The following is a 19,162-nucleotide window of genomic DNA, read 5'->3' on the forward strand; positions in this document are numbered from 1 at the left end:
TTGTTTTAATTTCATAGTTTGGATGATGCAGCCGCTCTTATTAAGGATTACTTGAAACACTGCGGGAAACCGGTACCTCGAGATACCTCCTCAATGGTCATTCTACAGGTAAAGAGTACCGTTTTCTGATCATCTTAACTTTCCCTTCGTTTAAACTTAGTTTGTCATTGTTGCTGATAGAAATGTATAGTTTGAAGCAAAAATATTTCAAGCTCATAGTACTGATTTTTAAAAAAAGGTAGCCGGCTCTCTACCACTAATCATCACTCAATTGCGCTTTTGGATTCATGTAGCAAGTTGTTTTCAACATTGAATTTGTGTGAACTAGAAGCTTGGGCCAATTCCACAGGAAGAATTGAGAAATTCCAAACTGGGTTTCGGAATGCAGTAGGGACACAGTTGAACGGGTATATGTTAGCATGTTTGGCAGAAGAACACCACTAACTTATGTGTGGCAACTGTAGATCTTTCTTCTGCCGTCGACTTTATTATTATTTTTGTTTATTTAAGTTTTTATTGGATTTTCAAAAACATATGAAAAAGAACATGTTCTGCTTTCCTGGTATCATTATCAGGTTACAGTGAATAAACTTGCAAACAAAAACGAGCATGTCTGAGTAATCAAAGACAGTACCATTGCAATTAGCTTAACAACCCTCTTTCCCCTCCCCCCTCCCTTCAAGACAGGTATGATACAATTTGGAGTTTGTTGACATAGATGTATTTGCACATCGTAGTGGGACGCAGTTTAAGTATTTAAATGTTTATTGGTGCACTCGCGACAGGATCTTATCCGGATTGTCTGTTTGGTGAGCTCTGGTCTGTTATCAAGTTTTGCTGGCTTTATGTTCCTCAATTGTTGGAGAGATTTCTTCCCGGGTTGGGGACATACAGGGCTGCAGAGTTGTTCGTGTTGGGCAGCTCTTTCGTGAAGGGCGGCTGTGATTTTTTCCATCGTATATATATTTGTGGCTACTCCGATCCATTCTAATTTGGTTTGGTTGATTTTGAAGCGTGATAGTGCGCCATATTTCTCGATGAGTTGTATAGCGCGGGGTACTGAACTCATGGGGTTTTGGACATGGAGTAGGATGTCGTCGGCCTATAAGGCCAGTTTGTATTCCCTTTCGTGAACGTGCAGGCCCTCTACTTGTTTGTCGGCTCTGAGTGGGTCTTTCCAAAGTGTGTCATTGCAACACCATTTCGAATTCTTGTGAGGAAGCACTATAAGGCTAAGGGTGACCATGACCATATCGTGGTCCGACCATCTGATTGGGGCAATCGTTGATGCGGACATCACATCTGTTAAGCCGGGGGTGAGGTATATGTAATCAATCCTTGTGTATGTGGCGTGTGGGGTCGAGTAGAATGTATAACCTGTTTGATGAGGATGTGTGAGATGCCATGCGTCTTGTAGCCTGTATATGTTCATCATTTTGATCACTTTGGTGCGGCCGGCATCGGGCGGTTCATTCGCTCGTGGGTTGCCGGCTTGTCTGTCAAGTGTGGGGTCTGCCCACATGTTAGTCACCTCCAAGGATTCTCCTTCTAGCTCGGGTATAACTTTGGGGACCCTGTGTTGTAGGAAACGGGATTGTCCAGTGTTGGGTGCGTAAATGGAGGCAAGTGTTATGGTCATATTGTGTAGCCTGCCCACTAGTAAGATTGCTCTACCTCCCATATCGGACCAAGTTTTCCGAACTTCGAATTTGAGTCCCTTTCTGACCAAGATGCCTACACCAGCTTTTCGTAATGGGCCAGAGCCCCAATATTCAAGACCGAATCTGGTGTATAGAACTCTACGTTCTTCCCCTTGTATGTATCTAGCCTCTTGTACGAAGAGTATGTTGAGATTGGCCCTTTTAAATTCTCTGGTGACCTTTTATTGGGGGAATTGAGTCCCTTGATGTTCAGAGTGCCGGTTTTGATGGATCCGAGCCTGTAGATTACGGCGTCAGTTGTCTGTGCCATGGCTGCTCTCGATGTGTCTGCTCTCTGGGTCCCATGTGTTATCTTTCAATGTCAACGCCCTAAAGTTGTTTGGTTCGTTATGTTTGCCTGTCATGAATGGTATAGCTTTCCCCCTACCTCCCTTTGACCATTTGTGGCATCCGATACTTCTGAGCTATCTTGACCTTATCAGTTTTGGACCACCAGTGAAGAACTAACCCTGTTTGGTCCATGAGCTTAACATTTCTCTTTGTGATGAGCCCTCTCTGGTTCCCCCCTGTTGCCTCATTGTTCTGGGAGTGGTGTACACTTCTGCCGATAGTGTGTTCCCCTCGTTCCCCCCCACCCCCTGTATGTATTAGGTGCATATTGTTTGTAACAAAAATTCTTACTTTCTTCTAGGTGTGTCAGCTTTGGGCTTTTGTTCGCTCATGTCTGACCTCAGAACTGGAGCACTTTGCTTGAAGCAGGTCGGCGCTTGACCTTGTATGTCTGTGCTGTGTTCTCAGACTTTCATTGTTCCGTGTCAGAGGGTGTGTTCCGTGCGCCAGGGGTCTTTTTTCATCTTGGTCCTTTGATCTTCCACCCAGCCTCTCTATTTCTTCCGTCGGGTGGGGCTGATCCTCCCTCCTGTCCTCCGACTATGTCTGCTATGCACCCTGCGATGTCCTTTTCGGTTTTCAGATATATCGGGGAGCCTTCCCAATCAAATGCTAGTGGGAAGGGGTATCCCCATCGATATCTCACTGCTTTGTCATTTAGGAATTTGGTAAGCGGGAGACATTTCCTTCTCATCGCCAGGGTAAGAGAAGAGAGGTCCTGGTAGATGCTTATATTTGCTCCTTCCAGGGGGATGTGGGTACCTCTTCTGACCTTGTCGAGGACTCTGGCTTTGTCTGCATAGTTGTGGAATCTGGCGAGTATCGATCTTGGGCCACCTGCTGTTCTGCCTGCACGGTGGATGCGGTCGAGTTTCGGCTCGTCTAGTGAGTCATCTCCGAAAAGTAATTTTATCACTGTGTGCAGTGTCTTTTTTAGGTCTAGGTCTGTTTCCCCTTCCTTTTCAGGAACTCCAAAGACACGTATGTTGTTGCGTCGCTCTCTGTTTTCGAGATCATCAACCTTCATGCGAAATTCTTCTTCTCTCATTTCTATTTCTGCGATTCTGACGTCATTTGAGTTTCAAGTGCAGATAGGGAGGTGTGATTATGTTCTACTTCTTCCAGCCTCTCCTCCATTGTGTCTATTCTGTGGGTTATGTTTTCTATCTTTCCAGTGATGTCTGCTCTCATGCTCTTCAGTTCGTTTAGTAAGTCAGCCAAGTCAGCCAAGTCAGCCAAGTCAGCTTTAGTGGCTGCTGCCTCTGGTCCTGAGGTTGCCATACTCGTGGTGTGTAACGCTCACCTGATTCTTGCAGAGGCGCCGGTCTTGACTGGGCGACTACCGTATCTTCAAAGGTGATGTGTAGCACCCGGTTGGCTCTTTGGGCTGGACCTCTGTGCACTGTATGCCTGACGTGTAGAGTAAGATGTCTTAGGTAAGTGAATGCCGAGCTCTCCATCTGCCTCGGGGCAGGGTGCTGTAACCAGTTTCTTCACTGGATAGGTAGCGCAGGCCTCTTGACTTCAGAGGACTGCTGTCGATCGTTTACTGCACGAACGGTAAGTTTCGAGTCATTCAAATGTCTTTAAAGTCTTTAGTAATGATGTCTCTTGTTTTGCAGGGTTCCGGCGATGGCGGATGACAGGCTGAAGTGAGTTGAAGATGGAGCCCGTGTGATGAATAGAAGCGCCTGGAAGCACGTAAGTAAGCGCTTGTTGCCTGCTTCACGATGCGCTCTAACTGTCTTTTTATTTTGCAGGTACGAGTTCGGAGCGGCTGCAGGGTGCCGGAATACCCACTGGATTAGATGTGGAAAGGAGTAATGGCACGTGAGTATTAAAGTTCCCCAATGTCTTTAAACGCACCTTGTTTTGTCTTTCAGATGTGGGATGCAGCGCCGAAGGCCTCCGGAGCGTGCGAAGAGTTGGTAAGATTTTGCCTTTCAGATGCCGGAATGCTAACCTGTTCTTTCTTGTCTTTATAGGTGTTGCTGAAGACTGGATTCAGGATGGTAAGCCTTTGCCTTTCAGATGCCGGAATGCTAACCTGTTCTTTCTTGTCTTTATAGGTGTTGCCGAAGACTGGATTCAGGATGGTAAGCCTTTTTCCTTAGGCCCAGGACCGGATGCAGAAGACACGATGAGCGTTCTGCTGCAGAGGTTGCAGAATAACGCAAAGCAAGATTCATCCACCGGGTGTGGTTTAAATAGCCTCCTGTAGTGCTTAGGTGTCTCCTTCCACAGCCACGCCTAAGTAAGAAAAGAGTTCCTGGTAAGAAAAGAGTTCCTGCCTTCCAGAAGAGTTCCAGTGTTCTGAATCTAGGGAGTGGCTCCAGCCCCACCCAACAGGAAAAGTAGTTCCAAACAGAAGAGGATTAGAGGCTCAACTGGCAGGCAAGTAAGCAGCATGGTCTGCTGAAGGTAAGTCCACCCAAGCATTATGAGCCCGGCGCTTCCAGCGCTGGGACTGGGCATATTTATGAGCCTGGTGCCACTGGCGCCAGGACTGGGTCCAAAAGGTCCCAATTGGGACTGGTTGGCACTCGGAACCTGGGTTATGGATCTGCTTCCAAGGGAGTTGGGAAAACCCTGACCTTTTGGAAGCAGAGATCATGACAGTACCCCCCCTCAAGGCCCCTCCCAAACCGGGCTTCTCCGGGGGTTTTGGCTTGTCAGGAAATGTTCGGTGAAATCTTTTGATTAGGCGAGGAGCGTGGACATATTCAGCAGGTTCCCAGGATCTCTCTTGGGGGCCGTAGCCTTTCCAGTCAATTAGGTAGAATAGTTTAGATTTGGAGATCTTGGAGTCCAGAATGCTTTTGACTTCAAACTCGAGTTCTCCATCCACTAGGATAGGTTTTGGAGATTTGGTTAGTCGGGTTTGAGATTGCACGGGTTTTAATAGAGAGACGTGGAAGACCGGATGTATCTTCATGTGCGGGGGCAAGTCCAACTTGACCGCTACTGGGTTTACTATGGTAGTGATGGAATGGGGACCAAGGTATCTTGGGTTGAATGTGCGTGGCCCTTTTAGAGATAGATATTTGGTGGATAACCAGACTTGATCCCCTACTTGATAGTGAGGGGCTTCCTTCCGATGTTGATCTGCTCCTTTCTTGTATTGTTCTTTAGCCCTTTGAAGGTGAAAAACAGCTTCCTTAAAGGCTTGGGTGATTGTAGAATGCAGGTAGTCTACTGCTGGTGTTTCAAGATCTTGGAGGGGATCCAACTCCGAGGTTCGAGGGTGACTGCCGTACAAAAGAAAAAACGGGGTTTTCCCAGTTCCCGAATGGACAGAGTTATTGTAGGCATACTCGGCTATCCAAAGGATATCTTTCCAAGTTTTTTCAGTTTGTTGCAGCATGCAGCGTAAATACTGTTCCAGAGTTTGATTGGTCCTCTCGGTTTGTCCGTCGGTCTGAGGGTGGTGACTGGTCGATAGTCTCACATCAATTTGAGCCGACCGACAGCAACTTCGCCAAAAATGAGAAATAAATTGACTACCTCGATCCGAAATTAGAACCGAAGGAAAACCGTGCAGTCGGACGATGTTTTCGAGAAATTCTCGGGCCAGAGTTGCTGCTGTTGGCAAGCCTTTGAGCGGAATGAAATGCGCCATCTTGGAGAATAAGTCCACGATTACTAGAATCGTATTGTATCCGGAGCATGGAGGTAGATCGGTGATGAAGTCCATAGAAAGCGTATGCCAAGGGCGAGGTGGGATGTCAATAGGGCGTAAGAGGCCTGCTGGTCTTTCCTTTTGACTCTTGTTTTGGGCGCATACTCCACAGGACATTATAAAGTCTCTGATATCTTTTTTCCAAGACGGCCACCAGAAGTAGCGCTTGATCTTTTCTGAGGTCTTGGCTATACCGGGATGACCTTCCATTAAAGAGTCGTGATAACAAGAGATTACTTTTTTCTGTAAATCTGTGCTGGGTAGGTATAATCGTTCTTGGAAATACAATAAGTTGTCCTTTACTGCAAAGTCCTTTCCCTGCAGATGCCAATTCTGTATGTCTGCTGGAGTTACAAGTTGCCTGGCTTTATCCTTAACTTCCTCTATGGATTCTGTGGCGATTACACCCAGAATTCTTTGTTCGGGAATGATTGGTACAGGTTTAGGGTTGACCAAGTGTTCTTCCACTCCCATCCGAGAAAGGGCATCGGCTTTACCGTTCTTTGTACCAGGTCGATACATAATTATGAAGTCAAACTCGGCAAAGAATAATGCCCAACGGAGTTGTCTAGAGGATTGGGCTTTTGCAGTCTTCAAATATTGCAGGTTTCGGTGATCCGTAATCACAGTAACGGTGTGTCGGGCCCCCAGCAGATAATGCCGTCAAGCCTTAAAGGCAGACTTGATAGCCAGAAGTTCCTTGTCAGTAATCGTGTAATTGATTTCAGGAGGCGAGAATTTGCGGGACCAAAATGCCACGGGATGCAACTGATTGGTTACCGGGTCCTTTTGTGATAGAACTGCCCCCATGGCAAGGCTTGAAGCATCAGTTTCCACGATGTAGGGGAGTTCGGGGCGAGGGTGTTTTAAGATTGGTGCAGAGATAAATTTAGTCTTCAAATCCTGGAAAGCTTGTTCCGCCTCGGTAGACCATTCAAAACGTTTGTTTTTCTTTAACAAGGCAGTGATGGGCTGGACTATTCGAGAGAATTCGGGGATAAACCTGCGGTAAAAGTTAGCGAAGCCTAACATGCTTTGCACACCTTTTACGGAGGATGGTGATGGCCATTTGAGAACTGCATCGACCTTCTTTGAATCCATACGCACTCCGCCAGGTGATAATATGAATCCCAAGAATTCAACTTCAGTCACGTTGAAAACACATTTTTCCAACTTAGCGAAAAGTTTGTGTTGACGCAATCTTTCGAGGACCATTTTCACGTGTTTCCGATGTTCAGATTCCGATGAAGAATAAACGAGGATGTCGTCGATGTAAACAACAACACATACATCTATGAGCTCTCTGAGGACATCGTTCATAAAATATTGAAAGGCGGCCGGGGCATTGCAAAGTCCGAAGGGCATGACCTGATATTCAAATAGCCCATACTTGGTGCGGAAGGCCGTCTTCCATTCATCGCCCTCTTTTACTCGTACCAAGTGGTAAGCTCCTCTAAGATCCAGCTTTGTATATATGCATGCTTTTCTGACTTGGTCCAGGAGTTCAGGGATCAAAGGTAACGGATATCTATTCTTAACGGTGATCTGGTTCAGGGAGCGATAATCAATACAAGTTCTAAGGTCTCCTTCCTTTTTTGGAACGAAGAACAAAGCTGAAGAAGCAGGGGACTTGGAAGGACGAATAAACCCATTTGCCAGGTATTGATCCAGGTATTGTCGAAGGTGAAGGTTCTCAGGCTCGGTGAGGGCATAAATTCTACTACAAGGAGGAGTAGATCCAGGTATCAGGTCTATCTGGCAGTCATAAGACCTATGAGGAGGTAGAGAGTTAGCCTGATCCTTCCGGAAAACATCTTGGTATTCTAGGTATTCGGGAGGTAACTGGGGAGTCTCTGAAGAAATTGCGGCCAGTGCAACACCAGGTGGAGGGTGACAAGTAGAGACACATTCTGGAAACTGGACCGTTCTTGCTCGCCAATCGATCAGAGGATTGTGTTTCTCTAACCAAGGTATTCCTAGAATAATCTGAAACTGAGGGGCCTTGATCACATCGAACACGATCTTCTCATGGTGTCCATCTTGACTTACTAGCGTCACCTCTTGAGTGGTATGCGTTACTGGCCCGGAGGCTATCTCCGTACCATCCACCGTAGTAATGACGTCCTTTACAGCCTTGGGACAAAGAGTTAGATTCATCCTCAAAACCATTTCATGATCCACATAATTGCCGATGGCACCGCTGTCGACGTAAGCTTCAATTGCATGTAATCGATCCGGATTATCAGGGCTAATGAGGACCATAGGTATCACGAAATGCGAGGTCACGGAACTGGTTTTAACGCTCGGCAAGAGGACCTCTATTCTTGTCGGGCGAGGTCGTTTCCCTGCTCAGAGTTTGTAACTTTGGTAACTGCAGCTCCTACTGCCTTCTTGGCAGGTTTCACCGGACAGTCTCGAAGAAAGTGCCCTGAGTTTCCGCAATATAGGCATAATTGCAACTGTTTCCTCCTTTCCCGCTCCCTTTGTGTTAGAGGACCTTTCAGACCCCCTATTTGCATGGGTTTCCCGGAGTCTACTCCTTTGGAAGGAGTTGGCGGTTTGGAAAATACTCGAGCATCAAACTTGGAACGATCGGCCTTCCTGTTCTGCAGCCTGTGATCTATTTGAACGACCAAGTCTATATAATCCGAACAGTCTTGTGGGGGATTCACTACTTGGGCTAAAACGTCTTTGAGCTCTCCACGTAGACCTCTATAAAACAGCGTAATCCTTTTGTCCTCAGGCCATTGAGTTTCCACTATTAGTCTATTGAAAGATGCAATATAAGCCAAAAGGTCTTGATTACCCTGTCGCAACGAAAGAAGCTCATTGTCCAAGGCCTGCCCCTGTGAATGTCTTGCGAACAGTTTTTCCATACTAAGCTGAAAGGCTTGAAAATCATGGAGAACCGGATCATCTTGATTAACTAGAGGGATCGACCAGTCTGCCGCATTGCCACTAAGGTACGAAAGTACAAAAGCTACTTTTGCTTGATCAGTTGGAAAGGCTGCTGGCCGGCATAAGAAGTGCAACCGGCACTGATTGATAAATACTGCAAACCTCTTTGGGTCACCAGAAAATCGTTCGGGCGGAGCCAGAGGTACATTCCCAGGTAGGTTGATCTGCACTGGATTCATAGAGGATGTTGAAGAAAGATTTGCCCCTGATGCGGGTAACGGGGTCTGTCCGGCTTGTGACTGTAGCACTTGTCTAGCAAGATTGTCTGTTCTCTCCTTGGAAATAATTAGTTCCCTTCTTAGAGCATTCGTTTCCTGACGAGCTGCATGCACTTCTGCCCTTAATTCCCCAAGTAACCGGGCTAGGGGGTCAGTATCCGAGGTTTCCATAGCGCCTGGGCGAGAGTTTTGCAGTAGGCTTTGCGTTCTGTAACGCTCACCTGATTCTCGCAGAGGCGCCGGTCTTGACTGGGCGACTACCGTATCTTCAAAGGTGATGTGTAGCACCCGGTTGGCTCTTTGGGCTGGACCTCTGTGCACTGTATGCCTGACGTGTAGAGTAAGATGTCTTAGGTAAGTGAATGCCGAGCTCTCCATCTGCCTCGGGGCAGGGTGCTGTAACCAGTTTCTTCACTGGGTAGGTAGCGCAGGCCTCTTGACTTCAGAGGACTGCTGTCGATCGTTTACTGCACGAACGGTAAGTTTCGAGTCATTCAAATGTCTTTAAAGTCTTTAGTAATGATGTCTCTTGTTTTGCAGGGTTCCGGCGATGGCGGATGACAGGCTGAAGTGAGTTGAAGATGGAGCCCGTGTGATGAATAGAAGCGCCTGGAAGCACGTAAGTAAGCGCTTGTTGCCTGCTTCACGATGCGCTCTAACTGTCTTTTTATTTTGCAGGTACGAGTTCGGAGCGGCTGCAGGGTGCCGGAATACCCACTGGATTAGATGTGGAAAGGAGTAATGGCACGTGAGTATTAAAGTTCCCCAATGTCTTTAAACGCACCTTGTTTTGTCTTTCAGATGTGGGATGCAGCGCCGAAGGCCTCCGGAGCGTGCGAAGAGTTGGTAAGATTTTGCCTTTCAGATGCCGGAATGCTAACCTGTTCTTTCTTGTCTTTATAGGTGTTGCTGAAGACTGGATTCAGGATGGTAAGCCTTTGCCTTTCAGATGCCGGAATGCTAACCTGTTCTTTCTTGTCTTTATAGGTGTTGCTGAAGACTGGATTCAGGATGGTAAGCCTTTTTCCTTAGGCCCAGGACCGGATGCAGAAGACACGATGAGCGTTCTGCTGCAGAGGTTGCAGAATAACGCAAAGCAAGATTCATCCACCGGGTGTGGTTTAAATAGCCTCCTGTAGTGCTTAGGCGTCTCCTTCCACAGCCACGCCTAAGTAAGAAAAGAGTTCCTGGTAAGAAAAGAGTTCCTGCCTTCCAGAAGAGTTCCAGTGTTCTGAATCTAGGGAGTGGCTCCAGCCCCACCCAACAGGAAAAGTAGTTCCAAACAGAAGAGGATTAGAGGCTCAACTGGCAGGCAAGTAAGCAGCATGGTCTGCTGAAGGTAAGTCCACCCAAGCATTATGAGCCCGGCGCTTCCAGCGCTGGGACTGGGCATATTTATGAGCCTGGTGCCACTGGCGCCAGGACTGGGTCCCAATTGGGACTGGTTGGCACTCGGAACCTGGGTTATGGATCTGCTTCCAAGGGAGTTGGGAAAACCCTGACCTTTTGGAAGCAGAGATCATGACAGGTGTGAGTGAGGGCACTCAGTGTTTGCTTTGGTGAGAATTTGAAGGGTGCACGTTCTTCTCGTATGTTCATGTGCACAAAGTTCTATGTGCGTTTTGTTGTTCTCCGGAGGGGTTTCCCTGCTTTTCGTTATTTGTGGTTTGTGCTGGATTGATTTAGCACTTTGGGGTCCATAGGGACTTCTGGCTTTGGGGTTTTGATTCTGCTAGACGGGACTCAGGATGTCTTTAGAGTGATTCCAGTACCATGTTATGAGGTTACCACCTTCTCCGAGCTTGGTTTGCGTGTACCAGGGTCAATGGGTTGTGGTATTGTATGAAGATTGCGCCGTGTGGTTAGAGAGGGGTGATTATCTTGTCCTGCGACGGTGGGAGTTCCGCGTCATCTGCGCCACACGTCCGTCTCGGGTGGAGACCGGTTTGTTTTCTCCGGCTGATATGCAGGGGTCGGGGTTAATGCTTTGCGCACATTTTCGATAAGGGGTGTGTGCGGGCTACTCAATGCACCACAGTGGCTGTGCTTTGTCCTCTGTGGACTCCTTCTTCCCCTATGGGTCTGGCATATGAGAAAGTGCTTGTGGTGGAGGCCGGTCAGTCTGCCGGCGTGATAGGTGGGCTGAGTCCCGGGAGTCTGTGTGCTTGCATGGTCTGCACTGGTTGGGACTCTGATTTCCACACTTTCTGTGTCCAGGGGTGTGTGGTATGAGGTGCTTTGTGTTGGGTTCAGAGTTGGAGGTATGCTAGACGGGCTCTTCCCTTTGTCAGTCCAGAGGGGCTGGGGCGCCTCGTGGGGAATGCGGGGGGGTCTGTGTTCCACCTGGGTTGGTGTTAGGCAGAATACTGTGCAGTTCCCTTGGGGAACACTCTCAGAAGATTAAGACTACAGGAGTAAGCAGTAAACCCAATTGGTAGCAGTCTGCACCACCCAGATTTACCTGGTAGCTGTGGCTGAGCAGTCAGACTTCTCTCAAGATGAGTAGGGCTGTATACAGAGGATACACAATAGGGCTAAAACACAGTAGAGCAAGCAAACACTGACCAGAGCTTGGTATCAAAAGTATATAATTATTTATTTAAAACACACTTTAGGAAATACACTAAGCACTATAGATCAAAGCAAGTTCAAACACAATCAGAAAAGTATACACACCTCCCTTAATAATTATTAGACAAGTCTAGGTCAAAACACCACTATTTGTAAAAACAGATGTGAGTGCGTAACTTAGATGGCACTCCAATAATTAAGCTAAAGGGAGAGAAAAAGGCAGGTCATGAAAATAAAACAGTTCCCAACACTTTTCTAAGACCACAGAAAGTTAGTGAAGGCAGAGTCTACTGTAGAGCCAAAGTTCATAGGCCAGGCCACTTTAAATGGAGCCAGGCGGAATGTGTCCAAGATCACACAGTTTAAAATGCACTAAAGTCTTTGCAGGAATGTTCAAAGGAGGTTGGTTTGATGCAAAAGATAAAGTTAGAAGGTCTAACCCAGTTGGAAAGCCAAGGATTTAAGGGTCACCTTTAGCAAACCGTGGAAAGGGAGGCCAGGTGAAACAGAGTACCTTTAAAAGTGAGGACGCTCCAGAGGTGGCAGTTCCTGGCAGCGGGTGCAGTTTGTGGTTTCGACCAGGGGAAGAGAAGATCTCGTCAAGGAGGAAACTTGGAGTCGTTGCACTGCCCAGGGAAGAGACCAGCCGCAGAGTTTGTTTGGTTAAAAGGTGCGTTCCTTTTATTCGCGGTCACAGTGGTGAAGCTTGGCTATCCGGCCACCGGGGTGCTTGGCACTGGCGATTCAACCAAGGGACGTCCTGGAAGGCGAATGGCGAACTGGTTGTCCCCACCAGCTCAAAGGGAGAAGACTCTTACAGCAGAAGATCTTCTCTTGTCGTCGGGAAAGTGGTGAGGTCTTTGCAGCAGGGCTACACTGGTGATGTCGTTGCAGATGGCTCAGCTTCTCCCCTCTTCGGATTTCTTAGGTCCTGTAGCGACTTCTGAAGTTCCAGTCCCAAAAGCCCTGCTTTTATGCAGAAAAACCCCCATTCAACAGCCTAGCTGTCACTCATACATGCTAAGTGGTGAGCCGGGCGGCTCACCACTGGGCCAATCAGAACAGAGTGCGACTTGGGTTGCTAAGGCAACGCAGTCCAGGGTGCCAATTCCCCCACCCACACATCCTGTGGAACCCAGACAGAGTGGCACCAGTTGGAGGGCTTCTGTGGAGAAGCCCGCCAAAAAGTGGAACAAAGGGCCGACCTTGGTTGGAGTTACAGAGACGGACACAAACGCCATTTTGGAAAAGAGTTCTGGCGAAAAGACCCAACCAGTGATTTTATATTAAATAAATAAACCGGCGGTATCTTTAACATGGCACCAAATAAGTGGTGCGTTTAAAATCAATGGGAAAATCCCATAGGAAATATTCCGGTGGAATATTTCACGTGGTAACCACTGCCACCAGCCAGAAACTCGACAAGGGGGGGACTGGACAGTGCCCCCTTGGAATCAGATCCAGGGGCAATCTAATTAACTCCTTCCAGTACTTCCACAATATGATGGTTTGTACTGGTTCTGTTCACAATTTTGGACTAATAAAGCCAATGGTGACTTTACATGCCCTGGGAGACAGTAGTCAGTCCCAGGGTATGGAGTCTATGTTTGGGGGTCACTATGACACCCCTGTGTTACTGCACTGAGGGTGCTGTGTAACACATACACTAAAACAGATGATACCCTATGGAGTAAAAGACCCCATAGTCCACAAGCACAAAATAAGTCAGACATACCTCAAATCATGCCTAAGAGTGGGAGGAAAAGAGTCTCACTCTTGGCTGGAGAAAAAAACAAACCCCAAAAATCCAGCAAAGCTGCTGGGGGACTCACTAGGTTAGCCTTAAAATTAGCCTTAAAAGTGAATTCTCCCTAACAGTTGAGGCCTATTCAATCGCCGTAGGAGTGAGGCGGTGTGAGGCGTGGCACTTACTTGTGAGTCTGGGAGACCGTCACTGGCTGTTTTCCCTCTGCTCCTCCTCGGGTCTGTGCTTTGGCGGTGATGGCCCTCCGGCGTTTCCCTGCTTTTGTGGGGCTCCGACACCTTACAGAGTCTGTTTGGTTGTCCTGCGGGAGTTCGGGCTATGTAGCATGGCCCTAGTGTGTTTTTGGGTGGGGGGTCTCTCACCACGTTAGGCTGGCGGACGGGTGTAGTCAGATTAGGCAGGCGCTTCAGGGTGGCGTGCTGATAGGGTCCATGCCAGTCTCGCAGTGGTCGTTCTTTGCAACGTTGTGATGTGCGTAGGCTGTAGCGGATCCGTCGAGTAGGTGTCCCAGTACGCTCAGTGTTTCTTCTCCTCCGTTCGGAGGTGTCACCTTTCCTCCCTTGCTTCTCTGGGGGCGAGTGCAGAGGGACTCGCTCGGGCACAACCTGTAGCGTGTTGGGCCCTTATTCCGTGGCCTGGCTGACCTGGAGTCTCACGTGTGTTTTTCCCAGTTTCATTTTCATCTGGCCGCGGTTCCACAGGCCATCATTTGCCAGTGTTGATTTTTAGGCAATCCGACTTTGATTTTTGTCAGGTTTTCTCCTGCTTGGCGGGGGTGAGACCTTCATGCAGAGGTGGCCCGGTTTGTGGCTACGGGGTGTGGGGGGAGTCCAGGAGTGGTGGCTCAATCCACTTTGCAGACCATGAGGGGAGAGCTTACACGGAGAGAACAATCATCTGTGCGCCCCCTGGTGACCAGTGACGACGTTATTTTGACTTCGGATTAGATTATGGAACAAATTGGCAGCCTGGGACTTCCATCAAGACTCCTGGGCATGATTGTACGACGTCTTTCTAATTCGGCCATCAAGGTTAGATTGGATGGACAGGGACACCTGATGAACGAGATTACGTCTTTACAAGGTGTGTGACAGGGATGCATGCTTGCCTCCTGTCTCTTTAACCTCTTTTTTTTCCTCCATCATCTCACTCTCCACATACGGGGCCCCTCAGGGCTCTATCCTCTCGCCTTGGCTGTTCAACATCTACCTGGTTCCTCTAGTCCACTTCATCTCCACCTTCTCTCTTGACTTCCAGTGTTATGCAGATGACGTGCAGCTCTCCTTTAAGCTTCCCTCGTCCGCCTCCTCCTCTTCCTCTTTAATTCCTGGCTGCCTGCCTGCTATTCATGCATGGTGCTCTATCAATCTCTGCCTTATTGGCAGTAAGACAGAGATCCTTCTCATTGGGACCTCTACTCCCTATTTCCCTCCCACACTCTGGCCCCCCTCCATGTGCCCCCTACCCTCCTTTTTCCCTGCTCTTCTCTTACTGCACTTGAATATTCTGAATGTCACAAGGCCTAGTAGGATCGTTTTTGTTTTGTCCTCCCTTTTCCCCATCGTCTTGTCTTGTTGCACCTTGAAACACATTGTGTATAGGTGCATTATAAATACCCAATAAATATATTAAATATATATATTCCTGATTTAAGTTCGCCATTTGCAAATGTCAGAACATTCCTTTTGAAGTTAGGGGACCAGCATAAACATTGAATAGCATTTTGAGATGATGTCTTGATATTTGACCAAACTCCCATGAGCCTCCAGCATGCCCTAGACACTTTTTATGCATAAGTGTCAGATAATGAACTTGTGCTAAACACAGAGAAAACCAAAATAATCTAATTTACAAGCTCCTGTAAGCACTTGGACTTTAAATGGTCCCTTCAAGGGAAGCATATTCAAAAAGTGAGTCAATTTAAATATATGGGATCTGTAAGGAAGGCATAGTATCACAAGTATTTACACTGACACAGTGGATCCATTTTGTAAAACCTTTATTGAAAATGTTGGGGTGGGAGAAACTCCTCTTCTGCCCTATAACTAAGATGGGAATAGTCTTGACTATCAAACGATAAATGGAACAGTCCTAGTGGACTCTGTCTAATGAAAATGGCCTATGCTTACAGAAACCTAATACCTGCCCGATCTCTTGTACAAAAAGTGTAAAAAGGAGAACATTTATGCAAAAGGGAATGTCAGTGTTCAAATGATAATGTGGCTGAACCAGCTCTCCTCCACACGTTGGGCCTCAAGGGGTAAGGAGATCCTTTTAGGCAGGATGACACACTTTGGCTTGGCTTCGAACACAGTACACAGTTCAGAACCGTAGATCAAGGCCTGCCTGGCCTTCCACGTTTACAATTCCTTTCTTTGACTTTAGAAATACTGTTTTATCCAAAACGTTCACAAAGGTCCTCCTCTGCCGGACTCAGACCTTTCACCACAGTTCTCATGGGCCCCCCCCCTCCCGGGCTCAGACCCTCCACTATACAGTTCACACAAAGTTGCAAGGGGGGGCTCCCTTCCTCAAGCTTAATACACTTCGGGTCTCCCTCAGTCGGGCTCAGACCACTTCCGGATGTCGAAGTCTTTCATATATGCATGAGTTTTTGTTACAGACCACCGCAGGACCACTTTGACTAAATGTTCACTATTTAATTTCACTCTTGCTGTATGTTCGCCCTCTAGTTTCAAACAATGCACCTTTCACTGTGACCTTCAAATGGGCTACTTCTTTTCACCGGACCACTCTGTTACTTAGTATCGCTGATCTTGCAGCTGTTTTTTTACTTTAAACGTTCATTCACGGGTCTGCCTTTCTTTGCGTCTCATCCACACGCGTGCAGCCTACACTTGTAATATGATATTTCTACTTCATTCACTTTGACACACACCAGTCTCTCAGGTCGCTTGCCAACTCACCGGCTGTGTGCGCTTCGTTCTTGGTTTGCGGTTTTCCAATTCTCGAGTCAAGGTTAGTCCCACAGGCTTAGCCTCGCCTCCTCAACTCTGTTGTTCACCCGGGAGGGTCGCTGGCATCCTTGGAACACAAAGCAATCTTCACTTGTGGGATCTGGCCTTCTCCATGTGTCTTTCGGGGTCTGTTCGATAGGGAATCCTTGGCGGTTTTCGGCCTGCTGCGCTCGTCCCTCGGTCCGTCAATCTGCTTCAGCAGGTGTGCCTTTGTCCCGGAAGTTCTGTTTGTTCTCATGTTTCGCATTGCTCAGAGTGTGTCTTTCTGTGTTGCCTTTTATTCGGGTGAGGAGAGCTAATTGGTGTCAGATGTATGCACCTAGGGTAAAGTGCTGGACTTTGCCTGACCCGATGAATGAAACGTGTCCCATTCGAAGACCGGAGTAGCTGAAAGCCACCAACTTCAGAGTGAATGTCTAGTCCAAAGTGGTAGACCTGCCTTTTGATGGAGAAAGCCTTTTTGGCAAGACCTCTCTTCAGACGTTTAAGATGGACATGGATGGGCACGCTGCTGAGCAGCCAGAGGATGATGACGAGAGCGTTCAGCACTCCGTGAGCGACCAGAATGGTTGGAATTACATTATTTGTATACATATTGCACAGTGCGAGATAGCAGTGTGCACTGGCTCACCTATACTGCAGTTTCGAAGCAGAATGAAGCCAGAAGCCCTTGAATGGCAAAGATCCTTGCAGGAGATCTTGAGTGAGAGTCGTCTTGCTCTAGAGCCTTTGGTGTTTCCTTAGACCGCGTGGGGGCACAGGATCCTGGAGAGCAGCGGCGAAGGGCAGTAGCTGTTCTGGCTCGCCGCCATCCCAGAGCGGATGCAGGCAGAGGCTGGAGCCCTGGTGCTCGCCGATCGAGGTAAGCAGCAGCATGGGAGTGAACCACTGACACCCCTTGTGGTGGCCGGCTCAGTGCGCGGCATACAGAGCAGCTGCTCGCTGCGGAAGCTTGTTGGTCGCGTGCAGGGACAGACTGGTGGAGGTCCTCCTCCACGCTTGTGCTAATCTTTTGTGTACCTCTCCATTTCCCACCAGACATGCTCTCCCTACATTGTGGGCACCACAGGCCTTACAGACTTGCGTTTCACCATTCTCTGCTGTGGGGAAAAGAGCAATTAGCTGAGCCCTTAGAGAGACACTGCGCACTCTCCTCCACTCTGGGAGGCCATTTCCAACATATTGCTGTGGAAAGAGTCTGCTGCTTCAGACTTTCCTCTATAATGCGACCCTTTGGAGCAGGGTGGTGTCTGTGGGTGCCGGCACAAATTTCCCTGGTATCCCTGAACCTACCCACATAGCATTAAGAGCGAGGCCTGTCTGGGCTCCATTGGCGGATACACCATGGTCGTAACAACAATAGAAGCTGCAGCTATTCTCCTGTTTGGTGACTTCACAGCGTGCGCCTCAATCTGACCATCCTACAAGGCAACATGGTGAAGGACAAGCTCAGGAAACCGTCTCAACAGCGCAGAATTGACCAATTTACGGTGACGAGTCCTCCACCCTCCCAGCCTTCCACACTGAATACTATGCGGGGGCCACTGGTCAGGAACTTCCCATCTCACTGGCAGATATCACGGGGCTATTGCTGACTCTCGAATGTCAGTGGAGGTGAAGATAGACGGACTGTCATCGAGGTATCCTTCCTGCGCCAGGACCTCCGCAAGCGGTCCTCGAGAGTGAGGGAGGCAGAGCAACACATTTCAGATTCGACGAATGGAGAAGCAAATAGACTCTGTCTCCCATAAACCGTGAAAAAAAAGTGAAGTGAGGTCAAGAAGGAATAACCTCTCGATTTAGGATTGCCGGAGAAGGAGGAAGGGCCCTGCATGGAACTTTTTTCTAGAACGATGGCTGGTAGACCTTGTGGCACCAAAGAAGCTCTTCAACCTCTTCTCCATAGAGTAAGCCTACCGAATTCCTGCGGGCAGACCCGCACCTGGTGCCCCTCCAAGCACAGTGATAGCCAGACTATTGAACTATAGAGATCGGGATGCACTGCTGAAAATGGCGAGGGCCACGGGCCTGATAAGGTATAATGGCTCTAGGATTGGATTTTTCCTGGATTACACCAGAGAGGTGCAGCGTGCACAGCAATCCTTTGACTATATAAAGAAAAAGCTGGTTTCTCATGGTATTAGATGCTCTTTTTCTCCTTTCACAATTGAAGGTGTATCATGGTGAAGGCAAGTCACTGAACGCTCACACCAGAGAGAATACAACCCGCTAGGGAAGATAGGCCCAAGTCAATATTGTAAAGATAACAAGTTTTAATCTCATACACAGGTGAGAGCAACAGCAAAGAACTCTGCTGCCAAGAAAGTTCTGTTGAAAGAGGGTACAAGCAGAGGCTTAAGAGGGGACACCTTGTCATTGTGATGTAATACCTACAGTAAAAGCCTTCAGGGCTGGTTGGTTTGTGCCTATACATGATCCGCCTGCCCCATAAGGGATGCCATGTCATTGGTTCCAGCCCAGTCCATTAGTCTTCCATCACGTGGGTGCTGCAGAGAGAATCTTTTTCTCACTTACGAAGGTCAAAGAACAAATTAACTATACACCTAACATAATGCTACTTTATCATTGTACTGTGCACCTGGCAGGTGTTTAGACTGGCACAAAGGAGGGTCTGGGGCACTCTTAACCTTCACACACACATTTCACTCACTCCCTTCCACGCCATCCGGCTCCAGGGCCTCCACCCTCGTTTTGAACTATAATTTATCCCTCCCAGCACTTCACAATGCAAATCATATTCTAGCAACTCGAAGACGTGCGATGTCTGTCCTCTTTGAAGATTTCAGGCCTTGGGGTTGGTGGTCAAAGGGCACCTGGTGCCATAGAATTCAGGGATCTTGAGGTTTAGTCAGTTATATGCTCTATTTCTCGTGGTCGCCTGGAGATGGGCCGGGTCATGCTTTGGCCAGTGTGAGATAACA

The 19,162-nt window shown here is 48.0% G+C and overlaps 1 protein-coding gene across 2 annotated transcripts in view; it reads left to right on the forward strand.

Moving 5' to 3' along the window:
* Positions 1 to 19,162, forward strand: part of KNTC1 (kinetochore associated 1) — a 2,501,313-nt gene that overhangs the window by 2,451,777 nt on the left and 30,374 nt on the right. For both annotated transcript variants that reach the window (XM_069619627.1, XM_069619628.1), the window contains exon 64: positions 18 to 108. In XM_069619627.1, coding sequence (XP_069475728.1) covers positions 18 to 108 — 91 coding nt within the window. The remainder of the gene's footprint in view (positions 1 to 17; positions 109 to 19,162) is intronic.

The sequence above is a fragment of the Ambystoma mexicanum genome, chromosome 10, assembly GCF_040938575.1.
Source record: "Ambystoma mexicanum isolate Mex_15411 chromosome 10, UKY_AmexF1_1, whole genome shotgun sequence".
Classification (NCBI taxonomy): Eukaryota; Metazoa; Chordata; class Amphibia; order Caudata; family Ambystomatidae; genus Ambystoma; species Ambystoma mexicanum.